We start from the raw sequence: 20,581 nt of genomic DNA, 5'->3' as shown, positions 1-20,581 counted from the left end.
TGTTTTAGGGAACATCTGGAAATGCTGATTGACCAACTAAAAATCAAATTACAAGATAGCCAAAATAACTTACAGATTAATGTATCTGAACTTCAAACATTGCAGTCTGAACATGATACACTGCTAGAAAGGCACAACAAGATGCTTCAGGAAACTGTGTCCAAAGAGGCGGAACTCCGGGAAAAGTAAGGTTGTTTAGCAGCACTAACGCTATACTAGACAGCAATGTTATTTCTTTGTTGAAACTTCTAATATGTTGCTCCTTGAGATAAATGTAGATTAGAAAATAAAAAATAGACATATCTAAAGGCTTGGTAACTTTGCTTTATCTACCTTAGAGCTTCACCTTTTACGTTGCTTTTGTATTTTGCATTTTTAAGAACAACTAATGTCTGTCTGCTCATCCAGTATTCTGCGTCTCCTACAGCCTTCTTGGCTAGGATGTTTCTCTAAAAAAACAAAAACCTATTTCTTTCCAACCCAGGTATCAAATCATAAGCATTTTTTTTCTAGAAGAAAACACCCAAATAGTTGCTAACTGAAAAAGAATATGCAACTTTTCTTTGCAATTCTATCTTCAATTTGTCATATTTTGTTCATCACTATAATACTTTAAATAGACATTAGGAGTATTTGCAAAATAAATAGATTGTGAACAAGAAGTTTTCAACTCCTATGATAAAGAAATTGGGTATTAGGAGTATTAGGTTGAGGAAAAGAATTATTCATTGAGCATTTTTTATCAAGGGTGTTAAGATACTTTTATCACAGATTTTCTTATATAATATCTAATATCTAATCTTACGCAATCTGAAAAGTGAAAGCACTTAGCTTTTTGTGGCTTTTATCTGTTAACAGTGTAATTTGCTTGTTAATCATGTAAACCAAAAGTTTCAGGGAGATGGACCAGTTTTCTAGCTGCCTATCACCAGGGTTTACCATGAGATTATCTAGGTGATGTTTGCTTGATATTCTCCAACACTTACTCTTTAGGAAAGTTCTTGCAAATTACATTGCTAACACAAAGTAACTGTTGATTCCACTAAAGTAATTCAATCTTTCAGTAAGTGTTTTTTGAGCACCTACTATGTGCCAGTCACTTTTCATAGCATTTTGAGGTATCTTTAGGAGTCTTTCCTCTTCTTCAGAAATGTTAAAAACTAACAGTATTGTTACTGTCTGTGCCCAAGTATGAAGAAATAGCCTCTTTATATAGTCTCCACTTTTAAAAATGTTTTAATATTTATACTTTCTCTATAGTAGATTGTGAAAATGGTTCCAGAGGAATGTGATAATTAAGCTAACTAATTAATATCTGTATTACCCAGAGACTACAGTTAATATAAACACTTCAGTAACAACTGAGACAGAACAGTGAACTTCCATCGGCACAGTCATTCTTATTCCAGATGGGGGGTTTAAGCATTTAGCTTTCAAGTAGGTAAATTTAGAAATGTCACTGATACTGCCTGAGAAATAGACACTTTACCCTACCTCTAATATTTATCCTGCTTAGACTATTTTTGTAACTACCGATGGTTCTTCCTTTACTTTCTTGGTAGATATTGTTTGAACAAAATGCTTGCAGAGAAATGTGTATACACTACTATTTTCTAGATTCATTAATCAATATGAACTTAATAATTAAGATTCCTTTTCTAAAACATGGTATTTTATTGCATTTCTCTCTTCAGCCACTAAACCCTGTTTTAAACCTTACATGGTGCGCATAAGTGTAGCAGGTAGAAAAAATATCTTGGAAAAGTATAGGCTAAACTGTTAACAACATTTATCTACCTGTGGAATTGGGATTTCATCTTGCCAGGCATGAGAGTAATTAATGAGGGCTTTTACTTTTTTCTCCGACAGCTTTTGTATTTTTATGAGAGAATTATGTGGATCCCCTGTATAAAAGGAAATGTTTTTTTGTTTTGTTTTGTTTTACCAAAGCCAAACATATAAAATATGAAAATTACAGGTAAACCCTTAAAAGTGATGGTTCCCAAATTGTAGGCCCACTGGTTAGTTTCAGGCTGAGTACATAAAAATCACATTGAAAACTGCTAAAAGTAGGGAATTCCTAGAATACTACTGAGATCCTGATTCAGTGGGTGTAACATGAAAACTAGATGTCTCTATTTTCAACAAGGTACTCCAGCGATTCTTACTTGCAGTGAGATTTGAAACAGCTATAGTAAACCAGGTCTGTGTTTGTGGTTCATGTTAATCGAGTCAAAAATGAATACTTTCCTCTAAAGTTTTCTGAGTGAATCAAGAGTGTGAGGTTTTTTGTTTTTGTTTTTTTTTCCTCGTATTTTCAGGGTAGTAGATAAAAGGGAGATTAATCTTATATTTATGTGAGCTACCACATACGATGACATGAAGAAGTGGACTAATTAAAAGTATATTTTATGCTTTAAATATAGTCCTTTTTTCTGATGAACCATGAAGTTCCTAGTCTGGACAACACAACGCAGTTTCTCAACTGGGGTTCTTCATCTGAAATGTGGAACACAGATTATTTGAACTAGATGACAGCCAGTGTCAGTTCTCATCAAGTTATTACACAATGAGTACAGTGTAGGTATGTAGGAGAGAAGTTGATTCATACATTCAGTAGAGGTCTTAGAGCTAATTCTTTTGCAGAGCCCAGTGGAGAAAGGCTAAAGTCAGCATATAAAGTTGAAAGATCTTCTGTGAACTAAGTTTCTCATCTTTCAGATTGTGTTCAATACAATCAGAGAATATGATGATGAAGTCTGAGCATACACAGACTGTGAGTCAGCTAACATCCCAGAATGAGTTCCTTCGAAATAGCTTCCGAGATCAAGTGCGACATTTGCAGGAAGAGCACAGAAAGACAGTGGAGACATTACAGCAGCAGCTCTCCAAGGTGGAAGCACAGCTCTTCCAGCTTAAGAATGAACCGACCACAAGAAGTATGTATGTACACATGGAAATATTAGTTGTTCAAATTTTTGTGTATTTATGTCTCTTAAATACATTCTTCCAAATTCATAAGAAAGAAAATTTACTAGGTGTCACCAGTGTCAATTCTGTGATTAATGAATTTTGGATTTGCTTACTAGGAAGATATTTGAACCATCTGAATCCTTCCTTGATTATACTTACAGAGGCCTGTATAACCTCTTAGAATGCTGACTTTGATGTATTTCTTACCCTCAATGGAAAGGAGTATTTCTTTTTCTCTGACTTAAACATACTCTGGTAGTCTCATGACATATGTCTTAATTCTAGTATTCACCATATTTGTTTCGTGTTCTCTGTTGTTAGTCATCAAGTTTGTCTACTTTTTAAATGGAAACATTAGAGATGGAACAAGGAGCTTAGAAACACTCAGGCGGCACTGAATGTGTAGAATTGCATGGCCAATATAGCTTCTTTCCTTTCACATTTACAACTAGTTGGAGTTTTAGTTCAGCTGCACCCAGTGTCTTCCATTCTGCTTCCAGGAAGAAATGGAAAAATGTCAGCCATGATGATGCAGTATTTTAGTAGCAAGTTGATGGTGTTTTGGTTTCCCGTGGGAAATATTGTCACTGGAGCATTAGCAGCTATTGGTCACTTACTAGGGTAAAAAAGCAACTTCAAGATAGTTTAACATATGCCAAAGAATCAACAAAATAAGTAATTGGCCAGGGCAAAGGTCATACAGGAGATTGTAATCTAGGAATTAGCAGTGGATAAGCAGTCAGCTTATCAGAAACTCAGGAAAATTTTTCAGAAAAGGCAGTCAGGCCTAAGGCAACTTAATGAAATGCAAAATAAATGAAATCTGAAGTTTAAAAATCGAGATTACAATTCTGGTTTCTAACTCAGTTATGAGACCTTGGGCAAAGTCATTAAATTTATCTGAACTTCAGATGTTTCGGGGTCAATAAACCAATACATGTCAAAGGGCCTGATAAACTTGACAGTTTAGACCGGACATGGTGGCTCACGCCTGCAATCTCAGCACTTTGGGAGGCCAAGTCAGGTGGATCACATGAGGCCAGGAGTTTGAGACCAGTCTGGGCAACATGGTGAAACCTCATCTCTACTAAAAATACAGAAATTATCTGGGCGGGATGGCATGCACCTGTAAGTCCCAGCTACTTGTGGGGCTGAGGTGGGAGGATGGCTTGAGCCTGGGAGGCAGAGGTTGCTGTGAGCCAAGATTGTGCCACTGCACTCCAACCTGTGTGACAGAGTGAGACCCTGTCTCAGAAAAAAAAACAAAAAAAAGCACTTTACAGTTCATCAGCAAACAGGAAAGTCTTGCTAGACAATGTAATTGATTAGTTCTATGCTCTGGATTCTGGGCTCTTATTGTATGAACACTGTACGTATGAGCAGCAACAATTAAGAAGCTGCAGAGGTAAAGGTGTAAGGGCAGTGATCGAGGATGTCTGCCGAGCAGATTTCAGCAAGTGTGTTTCAGGAAGTATGCAGCAATCTCAAATACCTAATCCCGAAAAATTGCTAGAATCTAGTTTTTTAATTTTGGCCAGTATTTAGCAGCAGTATGGCCCTCTACTCTAAATTAATAAAAAACAAGTAGTACTGTATTATGAGCTGTGTTATCTAACAGTTTATCTTAGCTAGTAGCAATTAATTTATAGCTTCTGCTAAAATGATTAACGTAGTTAAAAGTTTGATATTTGATAACTAAATTTTTTTTTTTTCTTTTGAGACTTGCTCAGTCACCAGACTGGAGTGCAGTGGCGTGATCTCAGCTCACTGCAACCTCTGCCTGCTGGGTTCCAGCAATTCTCTGCCTCAGCCTCTCCAGCAGCTGGGATTACAGGCACCTGCCACCGTGCCCACCTTACTTTTGTATTTTTAGTAGAGATGGGGTTTCACCATCTTGGCCAGGCTGGTCTTGAACTTCCTGACCTCGTGAGCCACCCGCCTCAGCCTCCTACAGTGCTAGGATTACAGGAGTGAGCCACCATGCCCAGCCTTGATGACTAAATTTTAAGAAATGTTTTAGCAATTCTTCATATACCTTTCACTTGTCTTACTTAATTCCTCTGCTCTTATCATTTGATATTTTCATTTTATTGTGTATCTCTGTAAGGCCAAATCAATAGATTTTGAACAATCTCACACTTAACCTTAAAAAAAAATCTAATAGGCCCAGTTTCCTCTCAACAATCTTTGAAGAACCTTCGAGAAAGGAGAAACACAGACCTCCCACTTCTAGACATGCACACTGTAACCCGGGAAGAGGGAGAAGGCATGGAGACAACTGATACTGAGTCTGTGTCTTCCGCCAGCACATATACACAGTCTTTAGAGCAGCTGCTTAATTCTCCTGAAACTAAACTTGGTATGTTACTCTGTCTAAATATGTTTTTCTTATTTAATTTCTTTGTCTTATTTAATTACTATTACTCTAAGTTACATATGCTTTTTTGGACTGCTCCAATAAAATTTATTTCAATATTCCACTACCTGTTTGTATTAGGGTTCTCTAGAGGGACAGAACTAATTGGATGGATGGATGGATGGATGGATGGATGGATGGATGGATGGATGGATGCTTATTAAGTATTACCTTACACGATCACTAGGCCATCTGCAGGCTGAGGAGCAACGGGAGCCAGTCCAAGTTCCAAAACTGAAGAACTAAGAGTCTGATGTTTAAGGGCAGGAAGCATCCAGCACAAGAGAAAGATGTAGGCTGGGAAGCTAGGCCAGTCTCACCTTTTCACGTTTTTCTGCCTGCTTTATATTCGCTGGCAGCTGATTAAATGGTACCTACCAGATTAAGGGTGGGTCTGCCTTCCCCAGCCCACTGACTCAAATGTTAATCTCCTTTGGCAACACCCTCACAGACACACTCAGGGTTAATACTTTGCATCCTTTAATCCAATCAAGTTGACACCCAGCATTAACCATCACACTGTACAAATGGGAAAATTATGAAACAAATCTTTTTTAAAATAAAATGCTAGCTCTTGCCCTAGGTTTGAACCATAAATAAGTGGTGGGAAGTTTATAGTCACAAATAGGTGGTGGGTATTAGAAAGCAGGATAAACTGTCTTCTCACCCTTCCAAGAAACTGACAGTTTCAGTTTATTCCTCTTGATGAAGTAATGCTAAATTTTTGTAGTGATGTTTTGGTATATTTTATTCTTACCTATAATCAATATTACTGTTCAAAATTTAGGGGGAATCAGTTTGTCATCTTCCTGAAACTTCAGGATCACCTGGAGTAAGGGTCATTTGTATTCATGGTCACTGACCATGTGGGGTAGAAACTGCAAGTCATGGTTCCTTCAGGCAAAGTTAATAGCGGTGATATGGAGGCATCGTGATAGAGCAGCAGCAGACTCCAGAAGCCGATTTGACTTTGTGGTTCCTGCCAAAATTACCTGTCATCTGTGAGCCTGTTTCATCGTCTATAAAGTTTGAATAATGATACCTACCCCACCTGATAGAAGATTCTTATGAGGGTACATGATACATGACCAGTAAATGTTAATGCTTTCCTTATTGTAAGTGAAATGACATAAAGTTTTGGAATATTCATAGATGGGAAGAAGATGTATAATAAAACTGCCTATAAAACAGTTCTGTTGATCGAGGTATGTTGAATAGATGAATGGCCAAGAAAGCAGACCTATAAAATATCACATAGTAAGATATTTATGTTTAGATGTTTTCTTATTTAGAATCTTCACCTGTATCTGTGATTTTGAAAATTAATTCTTGGTACAACATCTTGCAGAGCCTCCATTATGGCATGCCGAATTTACCAAAGAAGAATTGGTTCAGAAGCTCAGTTCCACCACAAAAAGTGCAGATCACTTAAACGGCCTGCTTCGGGAAACAGAAGCAACCAATGCAATCCTCATGGAGCAAATTAAGGTGAGATCAGCGAACCTGGCCACCATGAAAACCGCCAGTTTGGTTTTCTTGGTCCTCCATACACATGCACCCAAGTTTAAAAATTCACATTGCAGATGCATCCATAATGTCTTGATCTTTATATTAGATTCCTGATGGTGAGAAATACTGCTTTTTTTTTGCTTTTTTTTTTTTTTTTTTTGAGACAGAGTCTTGCTCTGTCGCCCAGGCTGGAGTACAGTGTCGCAATCTCAGCTCACTGCAAGCTCCGCCTCCCGGGTTCACCCCATTCTCCTGCCTCAGCTTCCCGAGTAGCTGGGACTACAGGCGCCCGCCACCACACCCAGCTAATTTTTTTGTATTTTTAGTAGAGACAGGGTTTCACCGTGTTAGCCAGGATGGTCTCGGTCTCCTGATCTTGTGATCCGCCTGCCTCAGCCTCCCAAAGTGCTGGTATTACAGGCGTGAGCCACCATGCCCAGCCAAAATACTGCTTTTATACCTATTACATAAAGATTATTTCTTAATTCCTACTTTTTCTAAGAAACCGTAATAGATTTAGAAGCTAGAGAGATGTTCACAAGTCATTGTTCCACATATGCTTAAATAAAACTTAACTGGGTGTGAGTCTTTGAATTCTAAAGATAAACAGTAAATTTAAATCATTCACGTGATATTTATGGTACTGAACTACTAAACAGTTTTCAGGTGGAGATGGCAAAGTGGCATGGGAAGTTTTTCCTGTTTAGACACCAGAAACATGTAGGAATGTTGCAGAGCAGTTGAGAATTACTCAAATGAGATATTTCCACCCTGGCTCACTGATAATCACCCCTCAGAATACAGTCATACTACTTATTGAGGAGTTCTTATGACCCAGGCCCTAGGCTTTACATGTATTATTTAATCTCATCACTGGTTGAGAGAAAAATTGAGGCTGGTAAATGGTGGAACAAAATTCAAACTCATGGCTGTCTGAAAAATACATGCTTTTCCCCTGTACTTTGCTGCTCCTAATAGATCTGTCCTGCCACTTTGCAAGGCCACTAGCTATCCTTGTCAGATTATTTTAAAGCTGAATTCAGTTATTTTCAGTAAATTGAATATATCATGACATTCCACCACTAAATACTTCAGTATGCATCTCTATAAAATAACATTTTCACACTAATAAAAACATCATAGCTAACAAATCACTAACTAGCCCAGTAAACCTAAGTTACTTACTTATTTAAATGTTTTCTTTTCTTTTTTTTTTTTTTTTTCTTTTTTGAGACAGAGTCTTGCTCTGTCACCAGGTTGGAGTGCACTGGTGTGATCTCGGCTCACTGCAATCTCCGCCTGCCAGGTTAAAGCGATTCCCCTGCCTCAGCCTCCCCAGGAGCTGGGACTACAGGCACGCACCACTGCGCCCGGCTAATTTTTTGTATTTTAGTAGAGACAGGGTTTCACCATGTTGGCCAGGATGGTCTTGATCTCCTTACCTCATGAGCTGCCCGCCTCAGCCTCCCAAAGTGTTGGGATTACAGGCATGAGCCACCCCGCCTGGCCAAATGTTATATTTTCATAAATTTATACTCTCTTGATGATTTCTTAGTCTTCTTTATTGTCATTTTTTTAATGGTCCTAGGTTTTAGGACAAAGTTGGCTAACTTTCTTGTCTAACCTAAAATGAAAATATGCTAAAAGCTACAGCTTGGTTTCAACCTGGAAATCTTCCTCAAAGACTTGAACATGCTGTTACCTTTTTTATATCATTCTTTGCCTCATTTCTTTGATAGTGTTTTACATTGTCTTATATTCTTGAATTTTCACTGTGTCTGAACTTTTCATTAAGTGCCATTTACTGTGGATGTCTTAACTGCCTGGGACTTTAGGAACAGGGTAGGGGCAGGGGGTTAGTGGAGGCTACAGATGTTCCCCTCAGCCCATTTTCAGAGCCCCATGCCATACTGGCTTAGTTTCTATAGAAAGTAGAAGGCAGAGGAAACATCATGGTACCAACCCATGGCTCCAGTTAGTTGCTCCTCATGTAGACATTCTATCAGTTCCCCAGCTTTCACCTCCAATTTCCATGATACCCTGTGCTTCTGAGGGAAGAACCCCGGTATTTACACAGGATGCATCCTCTCCTCTCGTCAGTGATACTTGATAAGCCGCTGGACTGACTCACTTCCACTTCGTCTGTTTCTCATCTTGTGAGAATGTCTTGATGTGTGTCATCTACTTTTTCTACTCTTGTATTAGCTTGTTCCTTTTCAACTTCACCCCTCTTCCCTCCAACCCTAAATAGCTTTGGACAATGGAGTCATGTAGCCCAACACTTGGTGCATATGCAGCAATCCACTTTCTAGGCAAATGCAGCTTTGAAACTATCTCATAGTTAGAGTTCAGGTTTTCATGTCAAATGGATTTTATACTGTAATGTCATAAACTCCTTTGAAATGCTTCACATACAGCTGCTATAGTTAACTGAATTCCCTCCTTTATTGCCATATGGAGGGAAGGGGAACGTTTAGCGGGGAGGAGAAGAAAAATACATTAGTTCAGTCTGCCATATTTAATCAGAAGCTCCTAAAGCCCATTTTTAATTCATTTCTCTAACGCCAGCTTCTCAAAAGTGAAATAAGAAGATTAGAAAGGAATCAAGAGCGAGAGAAGTCTGCAGCTAACCTGGAATACTTGAAGAATGTCTTGCTACAGTTCATTTTCTTGAAACCAGGTAGTGAAAAAGAAAGACTCCTTCCTGTTATAAATACAATGTTGCAGCTCAGCCCTGAAGAAAAGGGAAAACTTGCTGCGATTGCTCAAGGTGGGTAAAAGGAGAGTCTTAAAACTTCTAACTTCTAACTTAAACTAAACAGCCTTGTGGTTAAGAATTTGTCTGTATATGTAACTTTTAAATTTTGCTCATTTGGATTGGGTCTATCATATGAGTAGGCCGTGACTAGATTTGAAAAGCTGACTTTTTTAACATCTTTAGGCAACTGTAGTACATTTATGTAATTTTAACGTTCAGCAAAATACAATACAGTGCTTAGCTTGATCTTCTAGCCCTTTGAAAATTGAACTTGTATCCTGGTATTGAGTTCTGGTGTTCAGTTGAATGTGGTTTTGTTTTAAATTCTACTTTTTAAAAAACATTTGTTAGCTTGTTCCTTTTCTACTTCACCCCTCTTCCCTCCTCCAACCTCAAATAGCTTAAGACAATGGAGTCATATAGCCCAACACTCGGTCTATATACAGAAATCCACTTTCTAGGTAAATGCAGTTTTAAAACTGTGCCATAGGCCAGGCACCGGTGGCTCACGCCTGTATTCCCACCACATTGAGAGACTGAGGCGGGCAGATCACAAGGTCAGGATATCTAGACCATCCTGGCCAACATGGTGAAACCTCATCTCTACTAAAAGTACAAAAATTAGCTGGCCGTGGTGGCTTGCATCTGTAGTCCCAGCTACTTGGGAGACTGAGGTAGGAGAATCGCTTGAACCCTGGAGACGGAGGATGCGGTGATCTGTCGTGCCACGGTACTCCAGCCTGACAACAGGGCAAGATTCCGTCTCAAAAAAAACTGATGTAGTTGGAGTTGGTTTCCATGTCAGATGTATTTAATACTCTGATGTCATTAACTCCTTTGAAATGCTTCACATACAGCTGCTGTAGTTAATTCAAACTGCATCTTAAGAATTATGGTTTCATTTTTGTTTTTAGTTTTAAATTTTATTGTTGACATTTTCAAGCATACAAGGAGGACACTATAATCTCTCTTGTAGCTGTCACCCACCTCTAACAGTTTTCAACTCATGGACAATCTTGGCACAAACAAGGGAGGGTTAGAGACTTTAAAACAAATCCTACACGTCATTTCTTTGCCCAATTAATAATTCAGTGTTTATTGGATTTCTCTGTTACCTATACCCAGTTTATGTTCATTTTGCCTAGGTTATTGTGAATGTCTTTTTATAGTATCCTAAATAGGGCTTATATATTGCTTTTGGTTGATGTTCCTTAAGCTTCATTTTGTTGTTTTTTTGTTTGTTTGTTTGAGACATAGTGTTGCTCTGTTACCCAGGCTAGAGGGCAGTGGTCCAATCTCAGCTCACTGCAACCTCTGCCTCCTGGATTCAAGTGATTCTCCTGCCTCAGCCTCCCGAGTAGCTGGCACTACAGGTGCGCGCCACCACACCCAGCTAATTTTTGTATTTTTAGTAGAGACGAGGTTTCACCATGTTGACCCAGATGGTCTCAATCTCTTGACCTTGTGATCTGCCCACATCAGCCTCCCAAAGTGCTATGATTACAGGCGTGAGCCACCACGCCCGGCCATTTTGTTGTTTTTTAAATCTATAACAATTATATATAAAAATATATTTTTTAATGTGCCACTTATTAATTGAAGAAACTGGTCATTTATGCTATAGCAGTCCTATATTCTGGTTTTAATCATTACAGGGTAACACTGAACTTGTTCCAATTGCCTATAAATAGGAAGATCCAGGTGCAGTTGGGTGGGATGGTAGACAAAAATACATCACAGATAGTATTGTGTGCTTTCTAAGACATCAGGAGGCCCAGAATGTCCAGCCGTCTTACTTTTGACTGACTGACCTTATCTAGTTGGTGCTCTTTGACATGTTCCCTTATCCCCTGTAAATCCTAATAACCAAACTGATAGAGTCATCCTCAAAATTGAGCAGGCATCTGAATCATCTGGTATACTTACTAAAATTCCAGTTGCTGGTCCCCAGTTTCTGACCCAAGATTCTGCATTTTTAACAATTTGTTGCTGATACTTCTGGTCTGGGGCCCATACCTTGGGAACCCCTGGTCTAGAGGCCTGATAAGATGCAGGCTTAATTTTTTTTTTTTTTACAGATGTACTTCATAAGTAGTATTGATAGTTTCTTTGAATCTGGTTTTTTATAGTCTTTCTAATGATGAAGGAGGAATGTTCTCAATACTGACAGTAATCTCAGTTCTTAGATTTCTATATCCACAATAGTATTTTTGTCACAAGAGCCCAAATAAGAATACATCATGTATATTTTTAGTAAATAGTTATTCCAGTTACAAATTTGCAAATTACAAATTCACTGTCTTTAATTTATTCTAACAAAAGTAAACCTAATTTTATAGTTATAAAAAAGAAGAAATCTACTTCTAGTCACATAAGAGTAAAACTGCCCCTATAAAAACAAGACAGAGGAATCTCAAAATTATAGCTAATTTTATGATTATAAAATTAACCAGGACTTTAAGAACGTTTGCATTTTAAAATAAAGTTTTCAATAGAACAGTGATATCTCAAAATACTTTAGCATGTCTAACAGCCCTCTTTTAAAAGCTCAGCACGTTTAATGTGGATGTTGCTAACATCCAGGCGGCTCCTGTAAGTTAAGGGTCCGTTGATTAGAAGTTCTAAAAGAGACTAACCTAAGGGATACCAATAACATATTTTTAAAGACTATCATAGAGGAGATATACATTAGAAACCCAGAACTCTAAGATGTGCATTTGCCAAGTCCTGTAAACATACAGGAAAACACTTACATTTAAATTAGTTTGCCCTTTAAAGATTATTTACTACTTGTCTCTTATCAATGTGAGTACATAAAAGACACTTTATAACAATTAAAAGCAATGATGGTTTAGCAACAGATTTAGATAATGTAGGGGCGGGTGTGGTGGCTCACACCTGTAATCCCAAAACTTTGGGAGGCTGAGGAGGGCAGATCACCTGAGGTCAGGAGTTCGAGACCAGCCTGGCCAACATGGTGAAACCCCGTCTCTACTAATAATACAAAAATTAGCCAGGCATGGTGGCACATGCCTGTAATCCCAGCTACTTGGGAGGCTGAGGTAGGAGAATCACTTGAACCCAGGAGGTGGAGGTTGCAGTGAGCCAAGATGGTGCCATTGCACTCCAGCCTGGGTAACAAGAGCAAAACTCTGTCTAAAAAAAAAAAAAAGAGAGAGAGAATGTAAACTAGAAGATAGTTAAGAAGAAATTACACGGAATTCAGCATGGGAGAAACAAAAAAGAAAAAGAGTGGGAAAAGACATAGAGGATAAATAAAGACATCAAACATGTTTTTACTAATTGAAGTTCTAAAAGGAGAGAAAAGAATAGAGCACAGATCATTTATGAAGAGAATGGCTAGAAATCTTTTAGAAATGGAGAAGGATATCTATCCACAGATTCAAAAACCCAATAAAATCTCAACCAGTATTAAAAAAAAGAAGAAGAAATCTACTTCTAGTCACATAAGAGTAAAACGGCTCCTAAAAAACAAGACAGAGAGAAATCTCAAAAGCAGCCACAGAAAGAAGATACATTGCCTCACAATAGACTTCTCAACACCATTGGTGTAATACTATCTCATGTACTAAAAGAAATAACTGCCAACCTTTTATATTTTCCAAGATCTCTTCTGGAAAACAAAAACTTTTCAGAATTCACCTTCAGCGAAAATTCTTAATGATGTACTCCAAGCAAAAAGAAAATTTCCTAAGTAAAAGGTCTAAGATGCAAGAAAGAAAGACATGCAAAGGAAACTTAACCACCATATTACAGGTGTGGACTGTCAGCCTGACTGGTCACACTAGGGGCATTTTGTTACCAAGGCCTTGAAAATAAGAAAGGTCTGAGAGCCACTCTACTGAAGGAAACAGGGCCCATCAGAGCAAACAAGTACCTCTTGCCTCCTTCATCTCCTTGGAAGCAAATGTTTATAATCTCTGGTTTTGTGTAAAGTTTATAACAGTATTTTTCATTCAGGTTGCTGCCTATTAGTGGATGGTGAAATTAATTTGGTGGATCACATTCAGAATATTTTTTTTTAATCAAAAGAATACAAGCTGGGCCCAGTGACTCATACCTATAATCCCAACAGTTTGGGAATACTAGACAGGAGGATTGCTTGAGGACAGGAGTTCAAAATTGGCCTGGGCAACATGGCAAGAACCTATGGCTACAAAAATTTTAGAATATGTCAGACATGGTGGCATGTGCCATGGAGGCTAAGGCAGCAGGATTGTTTATTATAAGGAAATTGAGGCTGTAGTCAAACTTCTGGTCGAAATCCTGGTCATGCCACTGCATTTCAGCCTGGGCGACAGAGTAAAATCCCATTTTTTAAAAAAAATTAAAATAGTATGTCAAACATTAGAATATGTTAGTAAGGGTAAGCAATTATTTCTTGAAACTCTACACATATGCTTGAGTATTGGTAAATACCTGACTGTATCATCAGCTCTAGATATAAAATGTTTATGATGTTGGCGGTAAGTTTATGAGGAATAGTTTTCCTTTCTGTGGGTTTGGGTATATTTGGGAAACATTAGCTTAGAGGGTAAAGTAGATTACCCAGCTCTGAAAAGGAGCATCAAACTCCTTATAAACAAATAAACACAAACTCTTTATAAATAAACACATTAAATTTCAAGGAGATGGCATGAGCTGCTCAGAGTAGCCTGTTACAATTCTGTGTTACAAGGTAAAATGACTTCGAGTGTAGCAGTAGCCCCCAAACAATTAATGTCAAATAGATACTGCTAAGTATAGATTGCTCCTCTCCATGTATCACAAATGTTCATTCACCCTGCCCCCACACACATTAAAATTCAGCATAGTTCACAAATTGAGTGTTTCTTTTCTATTTGAGATAGACTTATGGTAAGTCAGCTTTGCCCTCCAAGTAAGTTAGCCATATAGTAATTCTGTATGCAAAATTTGAATCTCAATTTTACTACTCAAGCAGGAAGTAAGTCATTTTTCTGTATCTTTGCTCCCAGACTGGGTTACAGTTTACAGATCTGAATATTGTCACTTGTACACCATACATACACAGAGGTCTAAAACTCTCTACAAGTAAATAAAGAGGAAAAAAAGCCCAACAAACCAATAGGAAAATAGGCCAAGCCTGTTACAGGCTTTATTTTATTTTTTTATTTTTTGAGACGGAGTGTTGCTCAGTCGCCCAGCCTGGAGTGCAGTGGCCGGATCTCAGCTCACTGCAAGTTCCGCCTCCCGGGTTTACGCCATTCTCCTGCCTCAGCCTCCGGAGTAGCTGGGACTACAGGCGCCCGCCACCTCGCCCGCCTAGTTTTTTGTATTTTTTAGTAGAGACGGGGTTTCACCATGTTAGCCAGGATGGTCTCGATCTCCTGACCTCATGATCCGCCCACCTTGGCCTCCCCAAGTGCTGGGATTCCAGGCGTGAGCCACTGCGCCCGGCCTGTTACGGGCTTTTTGATCATCTCCAGACTGGCAGGAGGAGAGTGCATACCCACTGTAAGCACCTGGCTTGATTTGCAGAGGATATAGAACCTTATCAGAAAACGCCCTTCCAAGGCCAGAGCAAATGCCCCCTATCTCAGCACAGCCTTTCTCCAGTTCTTATTTACCTGAGTTGATGAATCGCTGCCAGGAACATTGTCTGCACAAGGGCAGAGGCCTGCCAGATCTGAGAACACAGCAAAATTTTTATTTTGTCAAAAATCTTATTATACTCGGCTTATACCATTCATTTCAGGTGAACATACAACAGTCTGCATTTCAGTTTAGGGAAATGTTTACAGTCATCTGGTTCTCTTTATTCTTGGGAACAAGGTTACCTCACTTGGAACACATAACCAGTGCCAAGTTGTCCATCCCTAAGCATTATTTCTTCCTCTTACTTTCTAGAAGTTCTAAAGATTGTGGAAGCCAGACTTCTCAGAATTCTTTGCCCTCATTCACTCCTCCAGAAATTCATCCCTTTGTATAATCCCCCTTGAGAGCCAGTAGGTTAACCTAATGAATTATTTTTAACTAGTAGAATACAGCAAAAGTGATAGCTTACAAGAGATTGTGGCTTCTATCTTGCTAGCAGACTCTCTCTGCCTTCGTTGCTTGAACACTTTGATGAAACAAGCTACCATCCCAGACAGGCCCATAGGCAAGGAACAGGCCATCAGCTTAGCAGCCTTGAGGAACTAAATTCTTCCAACTAGCACATAAGTTTGGAAGTAGATTCTTCTCCAGTCCAGCCTTCAGATGAGACCCCAGCCATGCCAACATCTTGATTGCAGCTCTGTGAGAGACCTTGAAAACAGAACCATTTCTGATCTCCTGACCCACAGAAACTGTGAAATGTGTTAAGGTACTAAGTTTGTAGTAATTTGTTATGCAGTAGATTGTAAATAATATGCAGATAAAACCAGACAGAGCAGAAAAATAAATGAAAATGGCTTTAACTCTAGAAAGAGTTTCCCCATGTAAAATTTTGAAAATGCTTCTCTGCCTGAGATCAAACTGGTACATGTATATGTATGAAAACACAGAAAGGTGTCTGGAAGGGTAATACCAAATTAAATATCTTGATCCAAGAGGAATGAAAACCAGTATTCACACAGGAACGTATGCACAAACCTTGTGAATACATTAAAAACCAGTGAACTGTGCACTTTGAAAAGGTGAATTGTGTGGTATATGAATTATATCTCCAAAACATTTCATGAAAAACCTGTACACAATTATTCATAGAAACTGTCTTTACAATTGCTAAAAACTAGGAAGATCTCAGTTATCCTTCAACTAGCAAATGAATAAACAAACTGGTACAGCCATGCAATTTAATACTGCTCAGCAATAAAAAAATGTACTGCCAGTACATGGATAATTCTCAAATGCATTATGCCAGTTGACAGAGGTCAGACTCAAAAGACTATGTACAGTGTGATTCTACTTATATGACATTCGGAAAAAAGCAGAACTATAAGGACAGAAAACAGGTTAGTGGTTGCTAAGGAGTGGGAGAAGAAGCCAGGGAGAACTTTGAGGAGGTGAAAATGTGCCAGGCCTTGGTCGGTGGTGGTACATTACTGTGCATTTGTCAAGACTCAGTTCTATATGCTGAAAAGGGCAAGTTTTACTATAAGTAAGTTGTACCTCAGTAAACATGATTTTTAAATGATTAAAACTTTGGTTTTTGTTTGTTTTGGTTAAGTTGTAAGGTTTACCATAAATCTATTGATTTTAGATTCTAAGTTGCATATAAGCTTCTGTTTTAAAAGAATTTTTTTTTTCATTCTCTTATTGTCAACAGTATTTAGTTGTGCTAGAAATCTTATTTTGGAATTGTTTAATAGAGAAAGACAATAAATAATGTTCAAGAACAGACATTGATTCATAACATCAAAGTATGTTATGAGAAGATGGTATTTCAGAATAGAGGAAGAATTTCTTATGTGCTGGTAAGGTTGTTTGTAGAGAACTGTTTCTGCATAATTTTCATAGCTGGATTTCTTTAATAAAGCCATCCAGAGGTTCAGTTCTAGATTGCTTCATGTTGCTTATCAATGTTTTAAAGCTAAAATAAAAGTAGCTGTTAAGTTGGCTCAACCAGAAATTCAGTATATCCTTTAAAAAGAGAAATTTAGTAATATGTCTAAAGGATGACATATGGATGGGTGCAGTGGCTCATGGCTATAATCCCAACACTTTGTGAGGCTGAAGTGGGAGGATCTCTTGAGCCCAGGAGTTTGAGACCAGCCTGGAAAACAGTGAGACCCGCATCTCTACAAAAAAAACAAAAACTTACCCAGGCATGGTGGCACACATCTTATGGTCCCAGTTACTTGGGAGGCTGAGGTGGGGGAATCACTTGAGCCTGGGAGATCAAGGCTACATTGAAGTCTCATCACGTCACTGCACTCCAGCCTGGGCAACAGAGCAAGACCTTGTCTCAACAAAAAAGAACCCCCCGGGCCCCCAAAAAAGGCATGTAATCAGTAAAAAAGACATTATTTGCTCATATTGTAGAGTGGTTCTAAAATACAGATTTTACATTGAGAAATTTTATTGCTCTCTTTTTACTTTCCAAAGGTGAGGAAGAAAATGCTTCCCGTTCTTCTGGATGGGCATCCTATCTTCATAGTTGGTCTGGACTTCGATAGATTGATGGAAGGAATATTTTTATTAACCAAATAGAATCTATTTACAAAAATGGTTCATGTATATTACCATCATTCTTTTGTCCAAAAGTGTGTATATATGTTTGCAGCTACATATATTTGTACATCTATATGACAGATGTATTTTTAAAGTTTCAACTTGAAGTAAAAGTACAACAGCTTAAAGTGTTGATACCAGGCGACAGCCCTCTAACTCATGTGATCTCCCGTGCATGCTGCCAGAATAAAACCACCAGGAATGAATTCACTCCCCACTTCTCTGGAACCTCAGGACCCATTTCTCGGCAGTACTGTGAATTTTGAAGTTAAACTAAATTTTGGTACCATACCAACTGGAATTTAGGCTTTAAAAATAATGTTTCAAGGCCATGTGTGGTGATTCAGGCCTGTAATCCCAGCACTTTGGGAGGCTGAGGCTGGAGAAGCACTTGAGGCTAGTGAGCTGTGATCGTACCCCTGCACTCCAGCTCGGGGAACAGAGCCGAGACCTTGTCTCTAAAAATAATAATAGTAATAAAATAAAAATAACGTTTTATGACTATTGCAAGGTCAGATTTGTAGATTGTTATTAGTTATAAATTGTTGAGAAATTTTTGTGATTAGAATATGAAGGAAAAAGCTTTACTGGTAAAAGTGACATGTTTATTAAGGGGCTATGAAGTAAATATGCTGCAGTTAATTATGCTAAGTTGAAATATAATTTAGTTACTTTAAAATAAACTGTTCTTTTTTTCTTTAAAGTATATTCTCTGAAAACTCATGATGTTGTCAGAGCCCTGGAGCTGGCTAGTGTAACACTGACTATGAATAGGCGGGCCCACCCCCTTGAGTTGAGGTGATTTCATGCTGTGTCTCCAGGCTCTTGGTATGGTATCACTACATGCAAGCCAGGAATCTGTTTTGAGAATCCTCTCCATTTTCCCAAATAAAAGCCTATCACAACAGTGACTGTATCACTCAGCATTGTATCTAAGTATAAAACTGGTGCTTTCAGTGTTGTGGCAGATAGTGTTCCGTAAGCTTTCCATCAGAAGGGATTTTAGAAAGACACCTTAGAGGTCCGTGCTACATCTTCACAGTTCCTCTGAATCAGCTTAGGTGGTAGTGTTACTTGCCTTTGACGCCTCTGCATATGTTTTAAGGACTAGATCAAAATTGTGTTGTTCTTAAATCAAAAATTTGATAATTCTGTTTTTAATATTTATGTGTTAATCACCACACAGGATGCTCTCAGAAGTTCTCTTAAGCCTTCAGTTTATAGTCTTAATTTTCATTCTGAGCTGGAGAACTGACTTTGCACTTTGGTTATGCAGAACATTGGTTTCCAATTTAGTTTAACTGAAATTTGCTGCTGATATGTTGAGTTTGTTCTTTAAATAATATCTCATATATCTGTCTTTCCTCCTGTCTTAGAAGAACAGACCTAACTAGTGAATGTATTAATGAAAATGCATCTATTTCAGAGCTGACATGAAGAGTTTAGTTTTTTTACTTTATAAACTGTGAATTTGCGTATGCCACCTGCCTACAATGTAACTAATCATATTTAAATATATTTTACTTTCTCTTTGACTTTAGACCTTTTGAAGCCTGTATAAACTTGTTTTAAAATATAGTCTCTACTTATGAATATCATAACAAAAATACCTTTTTGCATGATAAAAAATTATTACTTTGATTACAAAAGGCCTATTCTTTCATGGTTTCTGCAGTGAGAGGAAGTGTAATGATTATTTTAATATTTCTATTAAATATGTTTAACTGTATATTTTTATGGCTGCTCTTTTATGTTAGACACTGTCTCTTTGGGGTTGTTCATTGGTTTATGAAATGGAACTGCAAACTCCTTTACCACTGGCCTTACATGGTTGGGACCTATTAGGTGGTTGAGAGAATGTCAGCCAACTCTTTGATACCTGCCAGGAAGACCGTGGTACCTGCCATGTCTGACACCCTGCATCCAGCTAAAACCAGAAACAGCACTGGGCCTCCCTGTGGACAAGACATTGATTTGACCAGAAGCAGATGTCTGGCTAAGGCTGCCAACGTAAGGTTGGCCTTAGATGAAGGGCTTTGTTTAGTTAGGGGCAGGGGTCATTAATTTCTTTTTTTTTTTTGAGACAGAGTCTCACTCTGTCGCCCAGCCTGGAGTGCAGTGGTGTGATCTCAGCTCACTGCAGTCTCCACCTCCCGGGTTTACGCCATTCTCCTGCCTCAGCCTCCCGAGTAGCTGGGACTACAGGCGCTCGCCACCCCACCCGGCTAGTTTTTTGTATTTTTTAGTAGAGACGGGGTTTCACGGTGTTAGCCAGGATGGTCTCGATCTCCTGACCTCGTGATCCACCCGTCTTGGCCTCCCAAAGTGCTGGGATCCTTGGTTTCTAAAGAGCCAAATTTCACAGGGCACAGTGGCTCACGCCTGTAATCCCAGCACCTTGGGAGGCTGAAGTGGGTGGATCATGAGGTTAAGAGATCAAGACCATCCTGGCCAACATGGTGAAACCCCGTGTCTACTAAAAATACAAAAAAAAAAAAAAAAAAAATCAACTGGGCTTGGTGGTGTGTGCCTGTAGTCCTAGCTACTTGGGAGGCTGAGGCAGGAGAATCACTTGAACCCAGAAGACAGAGTTCAGTGAGTCGAGATCACACCACTGCACTCTAGCCTGGCAACAGAGTGAGACTCCATCTAAAAAAAAAAAGCCAAATTCATACAGTCCCTGAGGAGTGGGAACGGATGCACATCTCTTGTGTACAATAAGCTATGCT

The 20,581-nt window shown here is 38.7% G+C and overlaps 1 protein-coding gene across 3 annotated transcripts in view; it reads left to right on the top strand.

Moving 5' to 3' along the window:
- GCC2 (GRIP and coiled-coil domain containing 2) overlaps window positions 1-19,589 on the top strand; it is a 62,611-nt gene extending 43,022 nt beyond the window's left edge. For 2 of the 3 annotated variants that reach the window (XM_023190381.3, XM_023190380.2), the window contains exons 18-23: window positions 9-185; window positions 2,722-2,939; window positions 5,138-5,332; window positions 6,738-6,877; window positions 9,467-9,668; window positions 17,727-19,589. In XM_023190381.3, coding sequence (XP_023046149.2) covers window positions 9-185; window positions 2,722-2,939; window positions 5,138-5,332; window positions 6,738-6,877; window positions 9,467-9,668; window positions 17,727-17,797 — 1,003 coding nt within the window. In that variant the 3' untranslated portion in view covers window positions 17,798-19,589. Of the gene's footprint in view, window positions 1-8; window positions 186-2,721; window positions 2,944-5,137; window positions 5,333-6,737; window positions 6,878-9,466; window positions 9,669-17,726 lie in introns of all 3 variants that reach the window. The other variant, XR_002725937.2, reaches the window with a different exon arrangement.
- The last annotated feature ends 992 nt before the right edge of the window (window positions 19,590-20,581 follow it).

Source organism: Piliocolobus tephrosceles, chromosome 15 (assembly GCF_002776525.5).
Source record: "Piliocolobus tephrosceles isolate RC106 chromosome 15, ASM277652v3, whole genome shotgun sequence".
NCBI lineage: Eukaryota > Metazoa > Chordata > Mammalia > Primates > Cercopithecidae > Piliocolobus > Piliocolobus tephrosceles.
Note: the sequence above shows the minus strand (reverse complement) of the source record. Positions and strands in the feature narration are given on the sequence as shown.